General features: G+C 39.3%; 2 protein-coding genes across 3 annotated transcripts in view; one reads left to right on the top strand and one right to left on the bottom strand.

The window, feature by feature from the left end:
• The window catches only part of PTPN11 (protein tyrosine phosphatase non-receptor type 11), a 96,486-nt gene extending 85,619 nt beyond the window's left edge, over window positions 1-10,867 (bottom strand). For both annotated transcript variants that reach the window (XM_037816810.1, XM_037816811.1), the window contains exon 1: window positions 10,672-10,867. In XM_037816810.1, the coding sequence (XP_037672738.1) occupies window positions 10,672-10,685 (14 nt within the window). In that variant the 5' untranslated portion in view covers window positions 10,686-10,867. The remainder of the gene's footprint in view (window positions 1-10,671) is intronic.
• A 5,604-nt stretch (window positions 10,868-16,471) lies between these two features.
• On the top strand, window positions 16,472-19,900 carry RPL6 (ribosomal protein L6). The gene is given in 8 exon segments (XM_037817195.1): window positions 16,472-16,595; window positions 16,598-16,659; window positions 16,661-16,708; window positions 16,800-16,898; window positions 17,667-17,810; window positions 18,450-18,498; window positions 19,068-19,252; window positions 19,709-19,900. Coding segments are annotated over 8 exon segments (864 nt in total). The 3' UTR covers window positions 19,862-19,900.
• The last annotated feature ends 1,365 nt before the right edge of the window (window positions 19,901-21,265 follow it).

Below are 21,265 nucleotides of genomic sequence, written 5' to 3'. Positions count from 1 at the left end.
ATAGTTTTTCTTCCATTTGCAATTTAATTTGGAAAGGAATATTTCAAACTATGTAAAAAAATTTCAGTGTGTATTTTTGTTTGTTTTCTTAAAGAAAGCTACTGCTCTATGAAGCTGAATCACAGCTTTAAAAGTTTCTGATATAAATTAGCAACAATCATAAAGTTTGGATAAGGCAAGTATCCTTGAAGGATTCTAAATCTATGGAGAAATTCTGACAGCAGCAGGACACTACACTATTTACACGGTCTTAAACTGTCTCCCTGTCAATCTCTTATTAGTTACAAGAGTGAAAACAGTAAATATACAGTGGAGAAACTGGACAAACTCTTGAGCCGGTGATCAAAATTTAACCAAAATTAAACGTAATTTTGAATGTGGTTAAAAGGGGGGAAATGAACATCACTGATGGGCATTGTGTCCCTCCACCTAAGTAGTACTCTGGCTAAGAATGCTGAATCTAATAAGGAATTAACATCAGCCAAATCCAAAATGAAAAATGTTCTATTTTAAAAGGAGTGAAAGGGTTGTATTCTTAAAAAAAAGTCACTCTCATAAAAAGATAAAGAAAGGATACAGAAATACTTCAGATCAAAGAAACCCAACAACTAAATCTAACTGGATCCTGTACTGGCGAGGAGAAAATGCTATAAAGGACATTACTGATACAGTTGGAATACAAAAGTAATGTTGCTGCAAAGGAGAGGCTAGGCCTCCCTATAATTGTGCCTAAGAGCCTCCTCCCGAATGCCTCTTTGTTGCTCAGATGTGGCCCTCTCTCTCTAGCTAAGCCAACTTGAAAGGTGAAATCACTGCCCTCCCCTCTACGTGGGATCAGACACCCAGGGGAGTGAATCTCCCTGGCAATGTGGAATATGACTCCCGGGGAGGAATGCAGACCTGGCATCGTGGGACGGAGAACATCTTCCTGACCAAAAGGGGGATGTGAAAGGAAATGAAATAAGCTTCAGTGGCAGAGAGATTCCAAAAGGAGCCGAGAGGTCACTCTGGTGGACACTCTTATGCACAATTTAGGCAACCCTTTTTAGGTTCTAAAGAATTGGGGTAGTTGGTGGTGGATACCTGAAACTATCAAACTACAACCCAGAACCCAAGAATCTTGAAGACAATTGTATAAAAATGTAGCTTATGAGGGGTGACAATGGGATTGGGAAAGCCATAAGGACCACACTCCACTTTGTCTAGTTTATGGATGGATGAGTAGAAAAATAGGGGAAGGAAACAAACAAACAAACAGACAAAGGTACCCAGTGTTCTTTTTTACTTCAATTGCTCTTTTTCACTTTAATTATTATTCTTGTTATTTTTTTGTGTGTGCTAATGAAGGTGTCAGGGATTGATTTAGGTGATGAATGTACAACTATGTAATGGTACTGTGAACAATCGAATGTACGATTTGTTTTGTATGACTGCGTGGTATGTAACTATATCTCAATAAAATGAAGATTAAAAAAAAAAAAAAAACCATCCAGAAATGAGGCAGGACAGGATTCTGAAGAGTTTCTGATCACACATCAAAACTGCTTGGCATTATTGCAAACTATGGACTATGGTTAACAGTATTATCTTAATATTCCTTCGTCAACAATAACAAATGTATGCCAATACTAGTGGTCAATAATGGGGGGGAATAAGAGGTATGGGATGTTTCGGATTTTTTTTTGTTATTTTTATTTTTTGAGGGGAGTAATGAAAATGTTCTAATATTGATTGTGGTGATGAATGCATAACTATGTGATGATACTGTAAGCCATTGATTGTATACTTTGGATGGACTGTGTGGTATGTGAAGACATACCAATAAAATTGCATTTAAAAAAAAAAAAGTCACTGTTAATGGATCTAAAGTCTTATCATAAAACATTCAATAAATGCTAAGCTATTATTACTATTAAAAAAAATAAAATAATAAAATAAAATAAAAAAAATAAAAGGAGTGAAAGGGTTGTATTCTTAAAAAAAAGTCATTCTCATAAAAAGATAAAGAAAAGATACAGAAATATTTCAGATCAAAGAAACCCAACAACTAAATCTAACTGGATCCCGTACTGGCGAGGAGAAAATGCTATGAAGGACATTACTGATACAGTTGGAATACAAAAGTAATGTTATCAATGGTAAATTTACTTAAGAATTAAAGTGAAAAATATACACTGAAGAATTTAAGGGAAAGGGCTGTGATGTATGTAACTCACCCTCAAATGGTTCAGAAAAAAATACATTCATAAAAAATACATGTACACATACACATACATGAGAGAGAGAGAGAGAGAATGATAAAGCAAATGGGATAAAATGTTAACATTAAGTGGGTAAACTGTATTCTATTCATGCGTTTTCTTTGTACAATTCTTCTTCTTCTAACTTTCTCTAAATTTAAAACTAATTCCAAATAAAAAGATATAAACTGCTTAAAAATTTCTGATAAATCCATATTCTTAAGCCACCAGCATGACTTATATCATCAGCAAAAATATAATTCCTGAATTATCAATCCTTAGCCCTGAAGCTGGCTGTAGTAGGTACTAAAAAGGGATGCCTTTGAGAGGAAAGTAAATAACAGATGAGAGGACAATTTACATCAAGAGAGAGTAGAGGGACAGAGGAGAGATTTATATTTTTATGTGTAATAATACATATTTAAAATAAAACTTTACAAATTATAAAATAAAAAGGACTATTTCTCTATGTTTATATTATTGCAAACTTTTTTTCAGCCATTATGAAATAGCTCTAGCAGCAAGAAAAAAATAATGTATTGGCTTATTACACATTATGGTTGTTTAAAATTATAGATACATTTACTGAATGTTTGCCATGTGCTGGTTTATGAAGTGGACTCAAAAAAAAAAGCCTTTAACCACTACATTCTGCTCTTTGTTTCTATTCTAAAAAACCCTAAAGCACACTCTGAACCCAGAAAGTCTCCTAGTGTGTTCTCGCCTTTGCATATTTTATAGAAATAACACTTGCGTAGAATATCCTGCTGAGGGTGTGCAAGACATTGTAAAACTGGATTCCACTGCTGAAGGTTAAGTTTCAGTAAACATCACCTACGCCCACTAGACAGATCATCAACAGGAGATAAGGATGGTGGGTCATCTCCTTAACTTTTATTAAATAAACCTATTATTTCATTTACAATTTATAATTATACCCATGGTATCATTAAGCTTGAACAGATAAGTGATGTTTACAGGGGAAACTCAGTAACCAGCATTTAGCACAGAGTCTGGACAGAGTATAAGGGCTTAATAAACATTAGTTATCAAAGTTATTATTACTATTATTGGTGGAAGTTGTACAGCATAGATACTTCTCATGCATAATTACTCATTAGACCATTTTAACACATATATAATTTTTGTCACTGCCTTTTCAAACGCTTAACCTCATCATGGCTCAGAGGCTGGATGCACATTATTTCAAATAGCATATAATTAGAAATTCCAATTTCTATTCCATAACCCATCTATTTGAGCTTGAATATATTTTAGACTGTCCTTCCTTAAATTTTAAAAAAGTATTTGTAACTGCCAAAAAAAGTTTCTCAATTATATTTTTAATATTAGTTTTCAATCTCTGATTTAAGGATTTGCAGCATGCTTATCGTTAACAAGAGTTAATTCAGTCCTTGAGGTCTTAGTGAGGGAGGGTAAAGACAAACAGTGGAATTAATAGAAATCTTTATGTAGAAGGCTGGCCTCAAGGATCATAAGCACTTATAATATTAGGTACTAACGGAGAAAAAAAAAAGACAACAGACATCCTTAATTCCCCATCTCCCATCAACCATGAATTCAACACAGTAGGGGTTGATCTACAAAAAAAGTAATGCTAATGAATCTATATTACCTGAAAAGGTAAATTAGTATGATTCCATATGAGTTATCAAGATGATTAGCCTGTGGGTCCAGACAAGATGAGAAGAGACAGGTAAATTTCCAGTTTCTAGTTCTAACCATGTTTACAATATCCACTCGATTAACTGCTGTGGCCAGAATGAATTTGGGGGAAGTGAGAGGAGTGATGGAAAACCAGGTACGGTAAAAGACACTGGGTTGGGGGGAGTGTGGTAGAAAAGAGTTATGTGGCGAGGCAGCCAGGAAAGGAATGAGTATCCTCCAGTTTATTCCAACACCTACACAACCTGCCAGGCCCTGACAGTCGCCTTCTAACTGGTTATCTTCTGCCATTATCTTTTATTAATTAAAGGCTCAAGTTATAATATGGCTCAGGTGGGTATCACCCATCTCACCCATCACACAGACACTCATGTACAACATCAGCACTTCTGAAAAATCGTCTTAAATCAATGGTCTATACAGGGTTCAGTACCTACTACAAACGCACCCTGTGCTGAATGAGACTGAAGACATGGAAGACAATCCCTGCCTGGAAAAGAGTTTATATACCCAAACTATGTCTGTGAATTACATCAGAAATCTAAATCCCGCATTAAGGAACATAGATTCTGCAAAGGATTAGCTTTCTGAAGTTAGGAAGTTATTTATGTCAAGTTTAAAAAAAAATGCTGAGGATCACAAAGAAAATACAATGAGGCTGAATATCTTGTTTTATCTATGCACTCCCCACCCCCAGTGATATGCGGAAACAGTCAAGCAGGCTGGTCATTTCAGGAACTTATTCTCAAGGTTGCCATATATCCCTAAAAAGGGCGTTTAACTAAGGATCCAAAGTCTAATCTCAGTTTCTTGCCTGAAACTTTCTTATCTGCTCCTCCAGAAAAATCATTATCTTTATCCCTGGGGAGAAAGTTTATAGTTTGGTACTCTGCAGATTGCAAAAATATCCCTTTTTTCTAATTAAATTTTAATATTCTATAGGAAAAGTGTAAGTCATGATAGAGGCAGTCAATAGGGTCTAGCATTCTAAGTAACAGAAGGCTAGAAAAAAGTTGTAAAAGCAGCTATGTCCTTTTAAATCACTATCTTCTCATGGAGTTTCATTGGTCAGCATCTCTGCTCTGATGACAAGGCAATAAAAGGAAACTGCTTCTAAGAGTCCTTCCACAAATTGCTTCTACCCTAGTTCAAAGCCTTTCTCATGGTCTGCCTAATCTCCTACAATCCTTCCTTCACAAAGCAGCCAGAGGGATATTTTTAAATAGATCAGCTCATGTCACTCCCCTGATCACATCCTTCACATCCTTTTATGGTTTTGCATTATTCTTAAAAGACAGTCCAAACTTCTCTCCTGGTCCACATGACACTGAAGATAGCAAAAATCCCTGTGTGGTCTAGTCCCCACCTACCTCTCTAATCTCGTATCTGCTCCCACGTGCTCCCTCTGTTCTTCAACCACTCCAAGAACTTTTCCACCTCAGCACTTTTACACTTGGTGGAACACCCAGTGTCTAGCACTGTGCCTGACACGTAGTAAGCCCACAATAAAGAGATCCTGAATGAATCGGTAGATGTTTCATTATGGGGGGGCCAATGGAATGTTAAAGCTCTATAATCCATTATCTGTATGAAACAGATTTGTGTGTATGTATGTATGTATGTATCTGTGTATATATGCATATGCATGTACTGTGTGTGTATGTATTGCCATACTGATAAATTCAATTTGGTAGTGGCTTTATCAAATCCATTTGATTGCTGGCATACAAGTCTGTCTTCCTCCCAAACTGAAAGCTTCTTGCAAATATGGATGGTGTCTTTCATATTTCAATGTTGCCAAAGACCCTATGACCTACACACACACAATCTTCCAAATTGTATAGCAATGAACTGGGCTATATTTTAGGGTGTTTGACTACTTTTCAAGGGTATCAAACCATGGCTGTTGTCCACAATGCCAAGAGTCTGCCAATCATCAGTACTAGCCTTTCCTTTCCTTAAAAACGTCAGCATTAGATGACAAGGGCTGTCTGTGATTCCCAAAGGGAAAGGCGGCTAGAAATAAGCACAGTGCCCTCTATTGTTCTGTAGCTGCCTAATAAAGTACACCAAGGCTAGTAAAAATTATGAATACAGCCCTGCTTTTCCAGGATCTTGTGATACCGTACAGCAGTCGCCACATGGACAGTGTGCAAGAAGAGAAAGTACGCTTAGCAGCTGCCTGTACACTTAAGCAGCTCTGGCCAAAAGCCTGACCTTAAAGCGGGACATAATATCAATAAAGACATCCCAGTTTCAACTGGGAAGACACAGAACTGTTGTTTTTCAGCAAGGCAAGTTTATTTGCTCCCACAGGAGATAAACAAACACGGCCACGAGGGAGAAGCTGGAACAAAATGTACTTGACCTGTTCTAAGCCAAAAACCTACAGCCTGAGAACAAACTAAGTTCTCTGCTCTTCTCAGCTCAAGTCATCGTACATGCTCTTCAGAGGGACGTACTGCATGCTGAAGGAAGATCTGGAGTTGGCAGCTGAAATAGGCAGAGTGGGGCAGACAAGTTTTCTCAAAATCTAAATTGAGCACTACCACTGACTGCCAAATTACCTAAGGGGAAGTCAGCTAATTGTTCAATGCCTCATTTTCCCTACTTATGATGCTGAAAGGAATCAGTACACTGACTATATTGACATTTAAATTACTAAACACATACAAAATGTAAAATGTAAACACACTAACCAAATACATTATTTTCATAATTAAGCAAAACAAAATGTAGAATAAGACTTGGCATTCAGGTCTTCATTTATATCATCAACCTCATCAGAGAAATCTTCCCTAAATTTTCTGTCAAAACCAACCACTTCTCTCCAATCATTCTCACATTGCCAAATTTTATTTTCCTCCCAGCCCAGATTACTACCCAATATTATCTTTTTATTCAATGTTTATTTTCTCTCTCAGCCACCAGAACAATAATCTTTGCCTTCCTTACTGCTTTATCCTGCATGGTTCAATAACTACTTGTTGAATGAATGAATACTGAGGTTAAAAATAATTTGAAAAGGAAGAACAAAGTTGAATGACTAACATTATCTGATTTCAAAACTTATTATAAAGCTACAATAATCAAGCACATTTGAACTGGAATAAAGATAGACAAAACAGATCATTGGAACAGAATAGAATCCAGAAATAGACCTACACACAAACGATTTTCAGCAAAGGTGCAAATTCAATGGAAATGCATAGTCTTTCCAATAAATGGTGCTGGAACAACTGGATATCCATATACGAAAAAAGAGAACATTCATCTATGTGCCAGTTTGAATGTATTGTGTCCCCCAAATGCCATTATCTTTGTGGTCTTGTGTGGGGCAGATGTTTTTGGTGCTGGCTGGATTTGCTTGGAGAGTGCCCCACCCAGGTGTGGGAGATGATTTTGATGAGATGTTCCCATGGAGGCGTGGCCCCGCCCGTTCAGGGTGGGCCTTGATCAGTGGGGCTATATAAATGAGCTGACTCAGAGAGAGGGAACGGAGTGCAGCTGGGAGTGATGTTCTGAAGAGGAGCAAGCTTGCTAGAGAGGAGCGTCCTGGGAGAAAGCCGTTTTGAGGCCGGAGCTTTGGAGCAGACGCCGGCTGCCTTCCCAGCTAGCAGAGGTTTTCCGGAGGCCATTGGCCATCCTCAGGTGAAGGTGCCCGGTTGCTGAGGTGTTACCTTGGACGCTTTGTGGCCTTAAGACTGTAACTGTGTAGTGAAATAAACCCCCGTTTTATAAAAGCCTATCCATCTCTGGTGTTTTGCATTCTGCAGCATTAGCAAACTAGGAGAATCTATAACTCATACCATATACAAAAATTAACTTGAAATGCATCATAGACCTAAACCCATAAAATTTCTAGAAGACAAAAGAGAAAACATTTGAGACATCATGCTAGGTGAAGATTTCTCAGAAATAATGCCAAAAGCATGATCCATTAAAGAACACATAGATCAACCAGACTTCATCAAAATTAAAAACTTCTGTTCACCTAAGATATTGTTAAGGAAATGAAAAGACAAGCCACAGACTGGAGGAAAATATTTGCAATTCTGATAAAGGACTTGTAAAAAGAAGTCTCAAAACTCAGTGAAACAAAAACAAACCACCAAATAAAAAATGGGCAAAATATTTGCACAGACACTTCATCAAGGAAGATACATAGATGGCAAATAAGCTCATGAAAAGATGCTCAACATAATCAGTCATTAGGAAAATGCTAAATAAAACCACAAGGAGATATCGCTACATACCTATTGGAATGGCTATAATGAAAAAGATAATAACAAGTATAGGTGAGGATGTGGAAGAATTGAAACTCTCACGCACCGCTGGTGGGAATTTAAATGGTATAACCACTTGGAAAACAGTTTGGCATTTTCTGAAAAGGTTAAATATACCCCTACTATATGATGGACCTATTCCACTCCAAGAGAAATGAAAGCCATACATACACTTGCCAACCCAAATGTTCATCAACAAATGAATGGATACACCATGGTATATCCACATGACGGATACTCAGCAGTAAAAAGGAATGAACTATTGACACACACTACAATATGGATTTCTTTCAAACAATAATGCTGAGCATAAGAAGCCAGGCAAGAGAACAGACTGTATAATTCTAATTCATTTCTATAAAATTCTAGGAAATTAAAACCAAGGTATAGTGACAGAAAGCAGAACAGTGGTTGGTGGCCTGGGAAAGAGGGAGGGATTATAAAGGAGCACGAGGAAACATCACGAAGGGTGATATGGTCACCATATCATGATTATGGTGATGGTTTCCCAAGTGTATACATATGTCAAACTTATCAAACTGTACACCTAAATATATGCAATTTATTGCATGTCAATTATCACCCAATAAAGCTGGTTAAAAACAATAAAACAGATTTATAATCTGAAAAATGTTCATAATCTGACTTTTTAGTTTTTAGGTTCTTTTCTATAGTAGGTGAGTAATATCAGGACTGAGGGGCAGAGAAATTACTCTCTTTAAAACTGTCATCCTTACCACTTACTGGGTTAGTCATGCCACACTTCCACGCTTCTAAACCAACCAGCTGGACAATACAGTCTATTAGCATCCAGGCCTTCTGCCTACCCCCAACCCCGAGTCGTTCTGTCTCCTAAAGCAGCAGATCCTTACTTGTCTGGAAAAGCAGACACAGGGAACAAAAGGCTCAATGACTATTTGACAAATTAAAGAATAAACAACTGTTTTATTTAAAAGCTCCCTGAAGAATTAGAACATTTGATGCTATACACTGTTCTGTTGATATGCAGTTCTGTATCACCCAGAACCGTAGGCACTTTCCAACAGACCTGTTCAAGTCACTCACTTCTAGGAGTTTTCCATTTTCATTTTTCTATCTCTTTTCTTTCCAGAGCCATGAATGAATAATGTGCAGGTGTGGTTTAATGGGACATTCCTAATATTTTGAAAAGTCTCCCATTCAAAAACAAAAAGAAGAACAAAAACAAAAACCCAGCAGCTTGAAAGTTCTTCAAATGTGTAAGATGGTGACTATAACTGGATAATCAAGTTAAAGAATAGACAATGGGTCCTATGTGTGATTTGTATATAGACAGTGGCAATACAAAATAGCAGAATCACTATCTGAAAACAATACGTCACACAACTGCTTACCAACAGAATTAAGGTTGACAAATGATTAGCAATAGTTATAAAATAATAATAGCAGCATGCTGATTAACAGTGGGGATTCTGACTTCACCATTATTAATTGTGTGACCTTGGGCAAATTGTCTAACTTCTGAAACTCAATTTATTCATCTGTAAAACGGGCATAATAGTATTACCTCATATGGTTGTTCAAAAATTAAACGTGTTTGGCTTAGAGAAAAAGCTAAATAAATGTTAGCTATTAATAGTAGTATTACTGTGAACCTTCAAAGGCTCTCAATAACTCAATCTTCCTTGTAACCCTAGAATGAGACAGACTTAGGTTCAAATCCTGCCATTTACTAGCATTACTTCTGAGCTGCAGTTTCCACATTCGTAAAACGGGGATTAAAATTACTTGACTTTTAAAGTTGTAGATACGCACTAAATAACTAGAGTTCCCTTCCCTCCCATCTCCCAAAGCGAAGATCGCAGAGGAAGGAAATACTTCTAATAGCTGCAGATACAGTCAAATTTTCCATTTCTGGCACGTGAGAGGTGGGGGAAAGAATACATGTTAAATACGCAAAGGCATATAAAGGGGTCGAGGATCTCAGCGAAGCCCCCAAATGCGCGCCAGAGGCAGAGTAACCCAGAACTGCTCGACAGTGGGGGACCTGGCCGGGAGCAACTCCTTCCTTTCCCCTCCCGCGTCCCGGGTCGACGAGCCTCCCCAAGTGAGCTGGGTTATTTCGGAATCACCATGAGGCAATTCTCATGAGGCAATGGGTCAGGAATGCGGCGCAGAGCTGGGCCGCTGAAGTACGTGGATACCCAGGCAGCTCTACCTGCCCGCGCCGCGACGGGCATCCTCCCGGCTGCGGGAGCCGGAACTCAAGGAGGCAGGAAATGAATGGGTCCCCGAGGGGTGGGGGAGCGGAGGGGCTGAAGCCCCGGCCCGGGAAGGGCAAAATGGTTGGGAGGGAGCCTGCTTCCCCTACACAGAACGGGAATCGGAAGCCCGGCCGGGGCGCCCCCTCCCGGGCGGGGCGGACTAACCGAGGCGGGGGCCGGGCCGAGGCCTGGGCCGGGCCCCCCGGGGCTCCTCACCTCCGCGATGTCATGTTCCTCCGGCTCCGGGACGGACCCGCTCCTGCTCAGGCTTCTCTGGACCTGGTCACATCGGGCTGGTCCGAGGGAGGCCCGCTCGGGACCGGACGGGGGGGCAGAGCCAGCTGACCGCGCGCAGACCCCCCTCCAGGCCTGGGGATCCCGGAGATAGTGCAGCCGCCCCCCCACAGCCCGGCTCGCTCCTCCCCCTCCCCCGCCCTTTGCTTGCGGCGCCACCATTACGTCACTCCGCGCGACGCCCACCCCGCTTCCTGCTTCCCGTCAGCCCGGGACAAAGTGGCGGCCGATTAATGGCAGCCCGATTGCTCGGTGGAGGCACAGCCGCACAATAACTACAGCGCTTTCAAGTTCTTTAAACGTTGGCTGCGTGCATGAGATGCGCGCTGGGTGTGGCACCAACTCCCAAGGACGGATCATATCCTCTCCCACAGTGTCAGTTTCCATCCCTGAGTGTGAGACTGCCAAATTCTTTCATTCATTTCATTCCATAAATCGCCCCTCTATTTGTGTAATCTTGGGAAAGTTACTTAATTTCTCCGTGCCTCAGTTTCCTTTTCTGTAAAATTAAGATAGTAATGACATTTTCTTCTTAAGATTATTGTGAGAATTAACTGTGTGAAGACTTAGAACTGAGCCTGCCTTATATAGTAAGTGCCTTTTAACTTAGCTGTTATCATTATAATTAAACATCTGTTAAGAGTTTTCCAAATGCCAGGCACTGTTTTAGACTATGAGGATACAACAGAGAATAAAAAAGGCAAAAATAAAAAGCCCTGTGTACTCGTAGGAGGAGGTACTGTAATCAAGATAAGTAAAATAAAGAGATATGTTGTTAAACGGAGATAAAGCATTATGGAGAAAAGGAAAGAAAGGAGAATGAGCGTATTATAATTTTAAATAGGGTGGTTAGGGGAAACTTGACTCAGAAGACCTGAATAAAGAGCTCATGAAGGCAAAAGAACAGTCCCTGGGAATAACTGAAGGAAGAGCATTTCAAACCCAGAGAGAAATGAGTTCAAAGGCCCTGAGGCAAGCAGCAGCCTCCTGTATGTAAAGAACAATGAAGAGGTCTCTGGTTGCAGCACAGTGAAGTTGTACAAAGAACTCATACAGCTTGCTAACTGCTTCAACACAGATGTGATGTTTACAAAATTGTCTTAAATATGTGCCTGTTTCATTTAGATAATACCCATGCAACAGGCCTGTTTCTACTCATCCCCCCTAAATCCTGGCTACCGTCATCTCTCCCCTACATGTCTCAAACAGCAATTTAACTCATTTTAGGCCTGCAGGCTTACCCTTTCCAATCCATTCTCCACATAACAGTCAAAGTAATCTAAAATGAAAAACTAGGCACTCCCTGCATTGAATCCTTCTGTGACTTATTGTTTGTAGGATGAAGTCAATCTTTTGACATGGTATATACAGTACAAGACCCAGCCTGGTCTGGTTCTTGCCCACTTCAGTCCGCCGTCCTCTCCCAGCCCTTCGCTTCATTCACTATGCTGAATGACTTTCAGTTATCCCCAGTGTGCCCTATTCTTTCCTAGCTCAGGGCCTTTAAACAATCAGCTTCTGGTCTCTGGAGGGTTCTTCCTGCCCCACCTCCCCATATATGCCTCAGATCTCAAAGAAGTCATTATTTGGTGACAGGAAGTACCTGACTCCCCCACTCCAGAGTAGAAGGTCCCCATGACACTTATCCTTAAGATACATCTTATAAATATCTTAGAGGCAGTAATATGGGGATCACATTCTTGACCTCCAAAGCCCAGCCTGGCTGCCTGCCTGGGTGTCCATAGACAAGTCACTTGACTCTTCTAAGTCTCAATTTCCTTCTCTGCAAAAAGGGAATCAAAATCTTACTTAACTCATAGGGTAGTTGTGAAGATTAAAAGGGTTAATGGTGTGAAGTACTTAAAGCGATGCCTGGCAGAGTAAGAATTTAATAAATGCTAGTTATCATTTGTCTCTTCTCAAGTAAACTGTAAACTTGCTTTTTGAGTACAGACACTATGCCAGCCTAGTCTTTCCTATTTTCTGTACACTCTGCAGCTAAAGTGACCTTTTTAGAATACAAATTGAATCATGTCACTCTCCTGTTTTATGAGGAAGCTTTAAAATTTTTAGCACTAAATTAAAATCCTTCCATTAGCAAGTACAGCCCTTCTGGATATGACCTATGCCTACCTCTTCAGCTTCATTTACCCTCACCCCCTCACATACTCTTGCAGTTTCCAAAGACCTCTGGCCACCTGTTATATCCCTGCCTTCTAAAATTTAATTCCTTCTGCATGGAATACCCTTCAAACGCTTCTCCATTTGGAAGACTAAATGCCATGCAATGTTCAGCTCCAACTCAGGCACCCACTCCAGAAAACATTCTCTGCACACATCCCTTGACCATTTTCTGAGAATATAATAGAAGCTCTCTTCTGCTGCTGCTCTTGGGATAGCCTTCATGCCTCTATTGGCACCTAATGCACTTCAATGTCATTGTCAGTTGACTGCTGTCTCTTCCCCTAGATCATGAGGCTCCTTTTAAGACAAAGTCATCTTCTTCATCTTTATATCCCCAGAGCCTCCCACAGTTGCTTGGCAAATATAATAAGCATAAGAAATATTCATTTAGAGTTACTTTATTTGAATTTCTTTCTCCACTACAAAAGCAATATAAGTTCCTTGCTTGCCAAGTCAAATAAAACCAGTAATTTTTCCCCTGCTCTTCAATATGTACATCCTCCCTACTCCAACCCCTACTGGTGTTAATGGTTTGGTGAGCATCCTTCTATAGTTTTCTCTATGCCTATACAAATACCTACACATATATCTCACACTCATTCACATACACAATATATACAGTTTTTTCCTATGTTATTTTTAAAATACACGCATATCACTCACATATAATCTTTGTGATATTTTTCCACTTAATTATACAATGGATATCTCTCTCTAAACCAGTGCTGCTTGTCTAATACAAATATAATATGAGCTACATATGTCATTTTAAAGTTTCTAGTAGTCACGTTAAAAAAAAGGTAAAATTAATTTGAATATAATTTATGTAACCCAATGTGTCAAAATATTATTATTCAACATGTTCTCAATAGAAACAATTCTTAATGAGATATTTTACTTTCTTTTTTTCTTACTAAGACTTTGAAATCCAGTGTGTATTTTATACCTACAGCACATCTCAATTTGAACTAGCCACATTTTGAGTGCTCAATAGCCACATTTGGCTAGTGGCTGCTATACTGCATGCCATGGGTCTACACCTGCAAATTTAACTCATTCTTTTCCATAGCTGCATAATATTCTATGGTATGGTTGTACATTATTTAGTCAACTATTTCAGTGTTGATAGACATCAAATTATTTCCAGGGGATTTTTGCCCTCAAAAATAATCCTACCATGAACTTAATTATGAGGAAATCTTTCTTTGAGTAGAGTGAGTAAATGACTGTGTTGACCTTAACATTAACACTATGTCAAGTGTTATTAATATTGTCAATATAATCCCCATTTTATGAATAAGAAAACAGATGTACTGAGGCTTATTATAAAGTCATACAGCAAGTGGTCTCCAGGTTAGAAGGACAGGGCCCTTTCTGCAGCACAAATGAGTGTTAGTTTTGTATCTTTCTGTGGCACAAAGAGATATGATTCAACTTACTAGATGTGTGACCATGGATAAGTGATTTATTCTAATTGAGCCTCAATTCTTTCATCTATAATTCCTACTTCACAGACAGGTTGTGATGAGGCTTAAAATGAGTAAGTGTTGCAAAAATGTTTGGTTTGCAAATAATACAGCACTGCATAATTTCAAAGGATTTTATATATGGTACACAGGAGCATAATAAAAGTATTTATAACTAACATTATCATCATAATATTATTTATGATATTGTGCCCAACTAAAAACCATAAGTTTTGCAATACCTCAACAAAACACAAAAGAGGGCTCATTTACATTTTATTTCAATGGCAGTCCATTCAAGTATTTGGAGGAATTTGCTAGGTGAAAGACTCTGAAGTTGTCAGAATTTTTGAGGGGCTTATGCAAGCAATTCTGCACTTGATTCATTCTGATACATTTCCTGAATCAGGTTTCTAAGAGCTTTGCTTGGGAAGCTGAACAAATAAAGCTACTGAAATTCCCATTTTCAAAAATGAGCAGTACCTAAGCTTTTCCTTGAGAATATCACATACCTGGTGGACAGTGAATAATCATAAAATGGTATAGCCTAGTAGGATCAAAATTATCCTTAATCTGTATGGAAAGAAGATACCTTTATAAGCCATTCTTTTCAGCAAGCCTGGCAACTCTGGATTCACTGTAGTCTAAAAGGTTCCAGTGCTATCTCTGAGGCCTTCAGAGACCTCAGATGACTGCACTTTAAATTCTAACTTTTTTTTTACCCATCGCCATTGAGTATTATTAGGCAAGAAAGGCATTAAACCAATTTTGGAGAAAATGTCCGTGAAAGATTTCCAACTAGGCTTTCATAGGAAAGATTTCACTTTATTTGGGGATTATTTCCTTCATCTATCTATCCATTCTCACATTGAAAATGGTAGTTGGTTTGTAATGACCTTGCTAGGCAAACTAAAAAACTGGCAACCCTATTTAGGTCCCCAGAATTATTTCGAGAACTTTACTGACCTATGAAACTCTAAGACAAAATATTACCTGCTCCCTCTTTCCTGTATGTCCGAAGGAGGAAAATACTACATTTCCCGTAATGCCCCAGACTCGGAAGGAGGTGGAACTCGAGAACTCCCGCGACGGCTTATAGACCGGAAGCCGGGTGTTTAGTTCTCTTTCCCATCTCCGAAGGTAAGAATGGCGGGCTTGCTTCGCAAGACTCGACTTCAGGACCCTAATCTTTCACCATCCGAACCAGGAGGGCATGAAGCCCACGTCTGCAGGGGTCGGACATGCTCGGGGCCAACTAAGAGGCGTCCTAGACGCTCCATTTATTTCGCTTGGGTTTGCGGGTATGGGTTTGAGGTGGAATGCCGTGGAGGTTGCGGCAGCTCGTCACTCTCCTGGACTAGGGGCACCGGGCCCTTGTGGGGATCCGTTGCAGGTTGGTGAGTCCGGCGGGATCAGAGCAATGGCGCGCGCCCCCATATCCCGGGCTCCTGTTCCGGAAGATCCCGCTGGGCTTGTCTCAGCCACGTTGGGATTTGGGTCTGAAGCCAAATGCTACTTTCCCTGTCTCCCCATCCACAGCCGGAAGTCGCCTCTTGGGCCTTACATTTCTTTCTCTGTGGGCTGAGTTTGATATAATTGTGCGGGTGTCCTCACCTCCTAAATTGAATTTCTCGAATGAGACAATAGTGTTTAAACGTTAAAAGCAAAGGCCAAGGAAGCATACCGTTTCGAGTTCCAGTCTTGCTGCTTCCCAGCTGTGGAGGTTTGTTAAAAAAAGTCTTTGTCCCTAAGTTATCTTTTTTGTAAAATAGGGATAATAATGGTGGGAGGACTTTGACCACTAAATATTTAGCAGAAATTTAACGGGTGTAAGATCCCAAAGTCCTCAACTTCATGGTGTCTTGGGGAGACACCCCAAATATTAAGCATAATGCAGGCTGGAGTAGAAATGTGGAGTTTTAGAGGAAGGCCTGTGTCTTGTAGGAGATGGGGGAATATGGATGTTAGCTAATTGAAAGAAGGTTGAAGGCTGTGGTCTGGGGAGCCCATCTATTTGCCTCATTAAGGGATCATTGATGACATGCCATCTTGGTTTGCTTTGGTATTGGTAGATGGCGGGTGAAAAGGCTGAAAAGCCGGCAACTATGGAGAAGAAACCTGAGGCCAAGAAAGCTGATGCCAGTGGCAAGGTTAAGAAGAGTAGCCTCAAAACCAAAAAGCCCAAAAAAGGGAAGCCTCACTGCAGTCGAAACCCAGTTCTCGTCAGAGGAATTGGCAGATATTCCCGATCTGCGATGTATTCCAGAAAGGCCATGTACAAGAGGAAGTATTCAGCAGCTAAATCCAGGGTAAAGGATGAGAGGGTAACCACTGACCATCATATTTTAACCTTGAAGATTTTGTCTGCTTTACGGTTTTTTTGATGTATTTGTCTTGTAGATTGAAAAGAAAAAGAAGGAGAAGGTTCTTGCTACTGTCACAAAACCCGTAGGTGGTGACAAAAATGGAGGTACCAGAGTGGTTAAACTTCGCAAAATGGTAAGAGTTGAAGGAGATGGCACATTGGGTATATTTAGCTTAACATGGAGTACTCTGAATATTTTCATGTGCTCAGTTTTTAGAAGTTTATGTATATCTACCAGGGAATTGTTCATCTTAAGATAATAATTCTGGGTTTGCTCTTTGGCTTCACAACTCACTGTTAAGTTACTTTCCTGTGCTTCACATGAAAAATGGGAATAAAGGTTTATCTTAGGACTTGTGAGGGTTAAATAAAATAATAATAAAGTCTGGAATGCCACCTGGTTTTCAGAACAGTGAGCTGGGTTTTCTATTAGGTGTTCATGAAAGACTGGCCACTACAATATGGCATAGTTGGAAATAGGTTATTGAGTTAATTGTCACATCCTTAATTAGTTCTTGCATGCTGTCTTATTTTTACAATAGATAAACTGACAGTAGGTTTATATCCTTTGTTTTACTTTGTACATAAAATGGGAGTAATACATATTGCTATGGGGACTAACATTTTGCCATATGATATCTAAGATTTACTTTAATCCCAAATTTACAAAGGTAACTTCCATGACCCTTTCCAACTTTGCTTATATACATCTCCTTCATTAAGTGGTTCCCATCCTATGTTTTACAGGTAATGAATACAGAAACATAATGTTGACTTTTTCTATATTAAAAATCTTTGGGCGAACAAAATGCAAGAGTAAATGTTTAACTGACAAAGTAGAGCTCAACTTTACTAATCTGAATGGCTCATTTAAAAATATTGGAATGATGGATTCTTTCCAGCCTAGATATTATCCTACTGAAGATGTGCCTCGGAAGCTGTTGAGCCATGGCAAAAAACCCTTCAGTCAGCATGTGAGAAAGCTGCGATCCAGCATCACTCCTGGGACCGTTCTGATCATCCTCACTGGTCGCCACAGGGGCAAGGTAAGCAGAGGAATTCCTGTTGGTAGAGCTTCCTTTCAGTTCCCTTGAGTGCTTGGTCATAGTGTGTGCGCTTCAGGTTGGATTCCTTTATTTACTTTTGTTGCTTGTAGTTGTTTTCCATTTTAAGGAAAAAATGCCCCAATAAACTTAATACCAAAATCCAATCAATCACTAGCTGTGCATTCCAGTATAGAAATGGTCACACATACCATGCATAGTTTTCCATACTTTTTTCACCTCGTAGAAACATTTTCTTTTGTTACAAATAATATTAAATACATAATATTCAATAATTTATTTAGCTATTTCCTGCTGTTGGTTATATCACTTTTTACATGTGATTCAAATCACTTTGCCTGGAGATGTTCCTATATTTTAAGTTACTTGGGATAGAATTGCAAGAATGGAATTACCAAGTTGAAAGTTGTTATTTTTACTAAAAGTAATTTCTGGTCATTTTTTTTAAAAATCAAGCATACTGCTTGTGTTCTTGGTTTATCCCTGTTAGTTTAGTGTGAATGCTTCCAGAAATGCTGAGCATATGTACAAATTTCCCATACCAGATTTAGACATTTGTGATTTGATTAATTCAAAAGTCAGTTTCTAATTGCAGAAACATGATTTCTGGTTAACTTGCAGAGAGTGGTTTTCCTGAAGCAGCTGGGCAGTGGCTTGCTACTTGTGACTGGTAAGAAAATCCATAGATTTTATATTCTCTGACGCTTAAATTTTTAAATGATTGCAGTGTATGCATTTTCTGCCTCCTACATGGATGTTTCTCAAAGCCATGAGATTCTGAGTTCCATTTCAAATTTTGTATGGCAACATATCACCAAGTAACTCATCTAAAATAGAGTGGTTAATGACTAACCCAAAGGGATGCATCCTGCATAAACTTGTAATGGACCCGTCAATTGTCTCCAGGGTTGTATTCTAAACAGATGAAAAGTAAGAAATTGTTCAGTCTCATAACTGGGCAGGCAGTTCCCAGTGTAGATTTATCGGGTACCTGTGGTTTTTGAAGGTTCTGACCAACCTGTATAAATGACTATGTCTTCTCCCAGTCTGGGTCATTTGTAGGGAAAAAGCCTTGGACAAACAGATCTTGAAAAATTCTTGATGCTGACAGAATGTCTTCAAATTTCACAGACAAATTAGAAATTCCACTCGCCGGGTTTTTGCAAATCCACGCTTAACGCCTACTTCATTTTTAAGTGTTTGTTTCCCTATTGCCTCACCAATTTTTTTTTTCCTTAGGACCCCTGGTCCTCAATCGAGTTCCGCTGCGTAGGGCACACCAGAAATTTGTCATTGCCACCTCCACCAAAGTTGACATAAGTAGTGTGAAAATCCCAAAACATCTCACTGATGCTTACTTCAAGAAGAAGAAGCTGCGTAAGCCCAGACACCAGGAAGGTGAGATCTTCGACACAGAGAAAGAGGTAAGATTCTATTTCTCTAATATACTGTGATGTCTTTGGCACCTCTGGCTGGGAGTGAGAATAAACAGGATTTAAATGTTGTTAGACAAACAGAAGAAAAAAATATAAATAATGAGGAATGTCTGGGAAGTACTTAGTATTGCTCCAGATTATCCTAAATACAGTTCTTAATGGGGACTGGGAGCTCAAATCAAAATCCCAAGGTTAGGTGGAACCCTCTAGGAATTACTGTTATATTAGGAATGTGCCCTTGATGTGTACTGAAGTAGACCAAAGGCTAAGAGCTGTTTTTATTAATTAAAAGATGTATTTCACAGCCATCCAAGAAAAGGATTATCAAAACTGCCTTAATTGTCTTAATAATTTTGGGAATGAGTGCTTGTGAAATAGGGTTTCTTGACCAAGAAATTTGGTGCTTGTGCCCTGCTTTTTAAATGCCAAATTTTCTTTCTTTAGAAATATGAGCTTACAGAGCAGCGCAAGGTTGATCAGAAAACTGTGGACTCACAACTTATGCCAAAAATCAAAGCTGTTCCTCAGCTCCAAGGCTATCTGCGTTCTGTGTTCTCTCTCACAAATGGAGTTTATCCTCACAAATTGGTGTTCTAAACTTTTTGCAAAGAACCTAATTAAATAACTGATACATTTTGTTTGTGTCTTTTTTGTTGTTGTAAATTCTCATCTGGATGGAAGTTTGGTTTGACCCAGTTGCATACTAAATTGCACATGGATGAGAAATAACTGTCACCCCAGCCATATACCCTTTCCTCCCCTTCAGTTACCTAACATCCATACCCACCCTTTCCTCATCTGCCCAGTGCTTATGCCCTTCAGCCCCTTCCCTGTAGTGATGGCAGTTTTTTGTTTATCTATAGTTTACGCATATATAGCAAGTATGAATATAATTACTAAACCCTGACTCTTTAAAAACTCATACTGTACACAATTTCAGTTAACAGTTTACTTTGATGGTTCCATAGAAAGCATTGACCTTTTTTTTTTTTTTTACAGCTGTATAGTAGTCCCATTGTATGGATATTTGTATTTGGAATTTTAACAAAATACCACAATGTGGCAGTGATTAACTTTCAATATGCATAATCTGTCTATGTTGGATGAACCAGCTATACAGGAAATTTGGGGACAGTCAGGAAAATTTGAATGTGGACTCCCTATTAGATAAGACAGTAAGTAAACATTAATTAAAAAATGGTTACAAGGTAGAAGGCAAGAATGGCCACAAGAAATCTTCAATCCCTGTATTAGGCCAATACTCAGGAACCTTTTATAGCCTTAAATTTTTGAAGATCTTTCTGAAAGAGCTTGTTTATCTTGGTATATCTATTGATAGTGAAACTGAGAAACTATTTTAGAACAAACCCATCTCATTAATACCAATAATTTATGAGAAGTAACTTCTGAAACCAAAAAAAAAAGATGGCATTGTTTTATATTTTTGCAAATCTCATAATATCTGTCAATAGAGTACAGTTCACCTCTCATATGCTTCTGCATTCAGTCTCTTGCAATGTCACATTTACTACAGCCTCTGGAAAATTGCATTTTACACTCATAAGGGAAAGAGTGAAATGATTTTACTATTACAACAAATCTGCACAACGCCTCTTAAGTATCTTAGGGATGCCTAAGGATCCCTGGACCATGCTTTGAGAACCACTGTGTGGGCCTTTTAAGAGTAGTTCACCAAGAAATGGAGATATTTCCTTATCCCTTGTGACTTGTTTTTAAAAGGTAGTTTTACTGAGATATTTTCACGTTTCATACAGTCCATCCTAAGGGGACAGTGGCTTTTAATATCCCTGTGACCAATAGAAGGTGGCTTAAGTGCTGTTGTAGGACATGAAAGCATAGGCCTTGCAGCTTCCATTCTTGCCCACTTGGATCACTGCTGCAACCATGTGCCGAAGCCCCCGCTAGCCTCCCCGAGGATGAGAAAACATGGAAGTGGCCACCTCTAATCAGGTGAGTGTGGCCAGCTTAGACTGTGCTACC

This window comes from Choloepus didactylus, chromosome 23 (genome assembly GCF_015220235.1).
Source record: "Choloepus didactylus isolate mChoDid1 chromosome 23, mChoDid1.pri, whole genome shotgun sequence".
In the NCBI taxonomy this organism is placed as follows: domain Eukaryota; kingdom Metazoa; phylum Chordata; class Mammalia; order Pilosa; family Megalonychidae; genus Choloepus; species Choloepus didactylus.
Note: the sequence above shows the minus strand (reverse complement) of the source record. Positions and strands in the feature narration are given on the sequence as shown.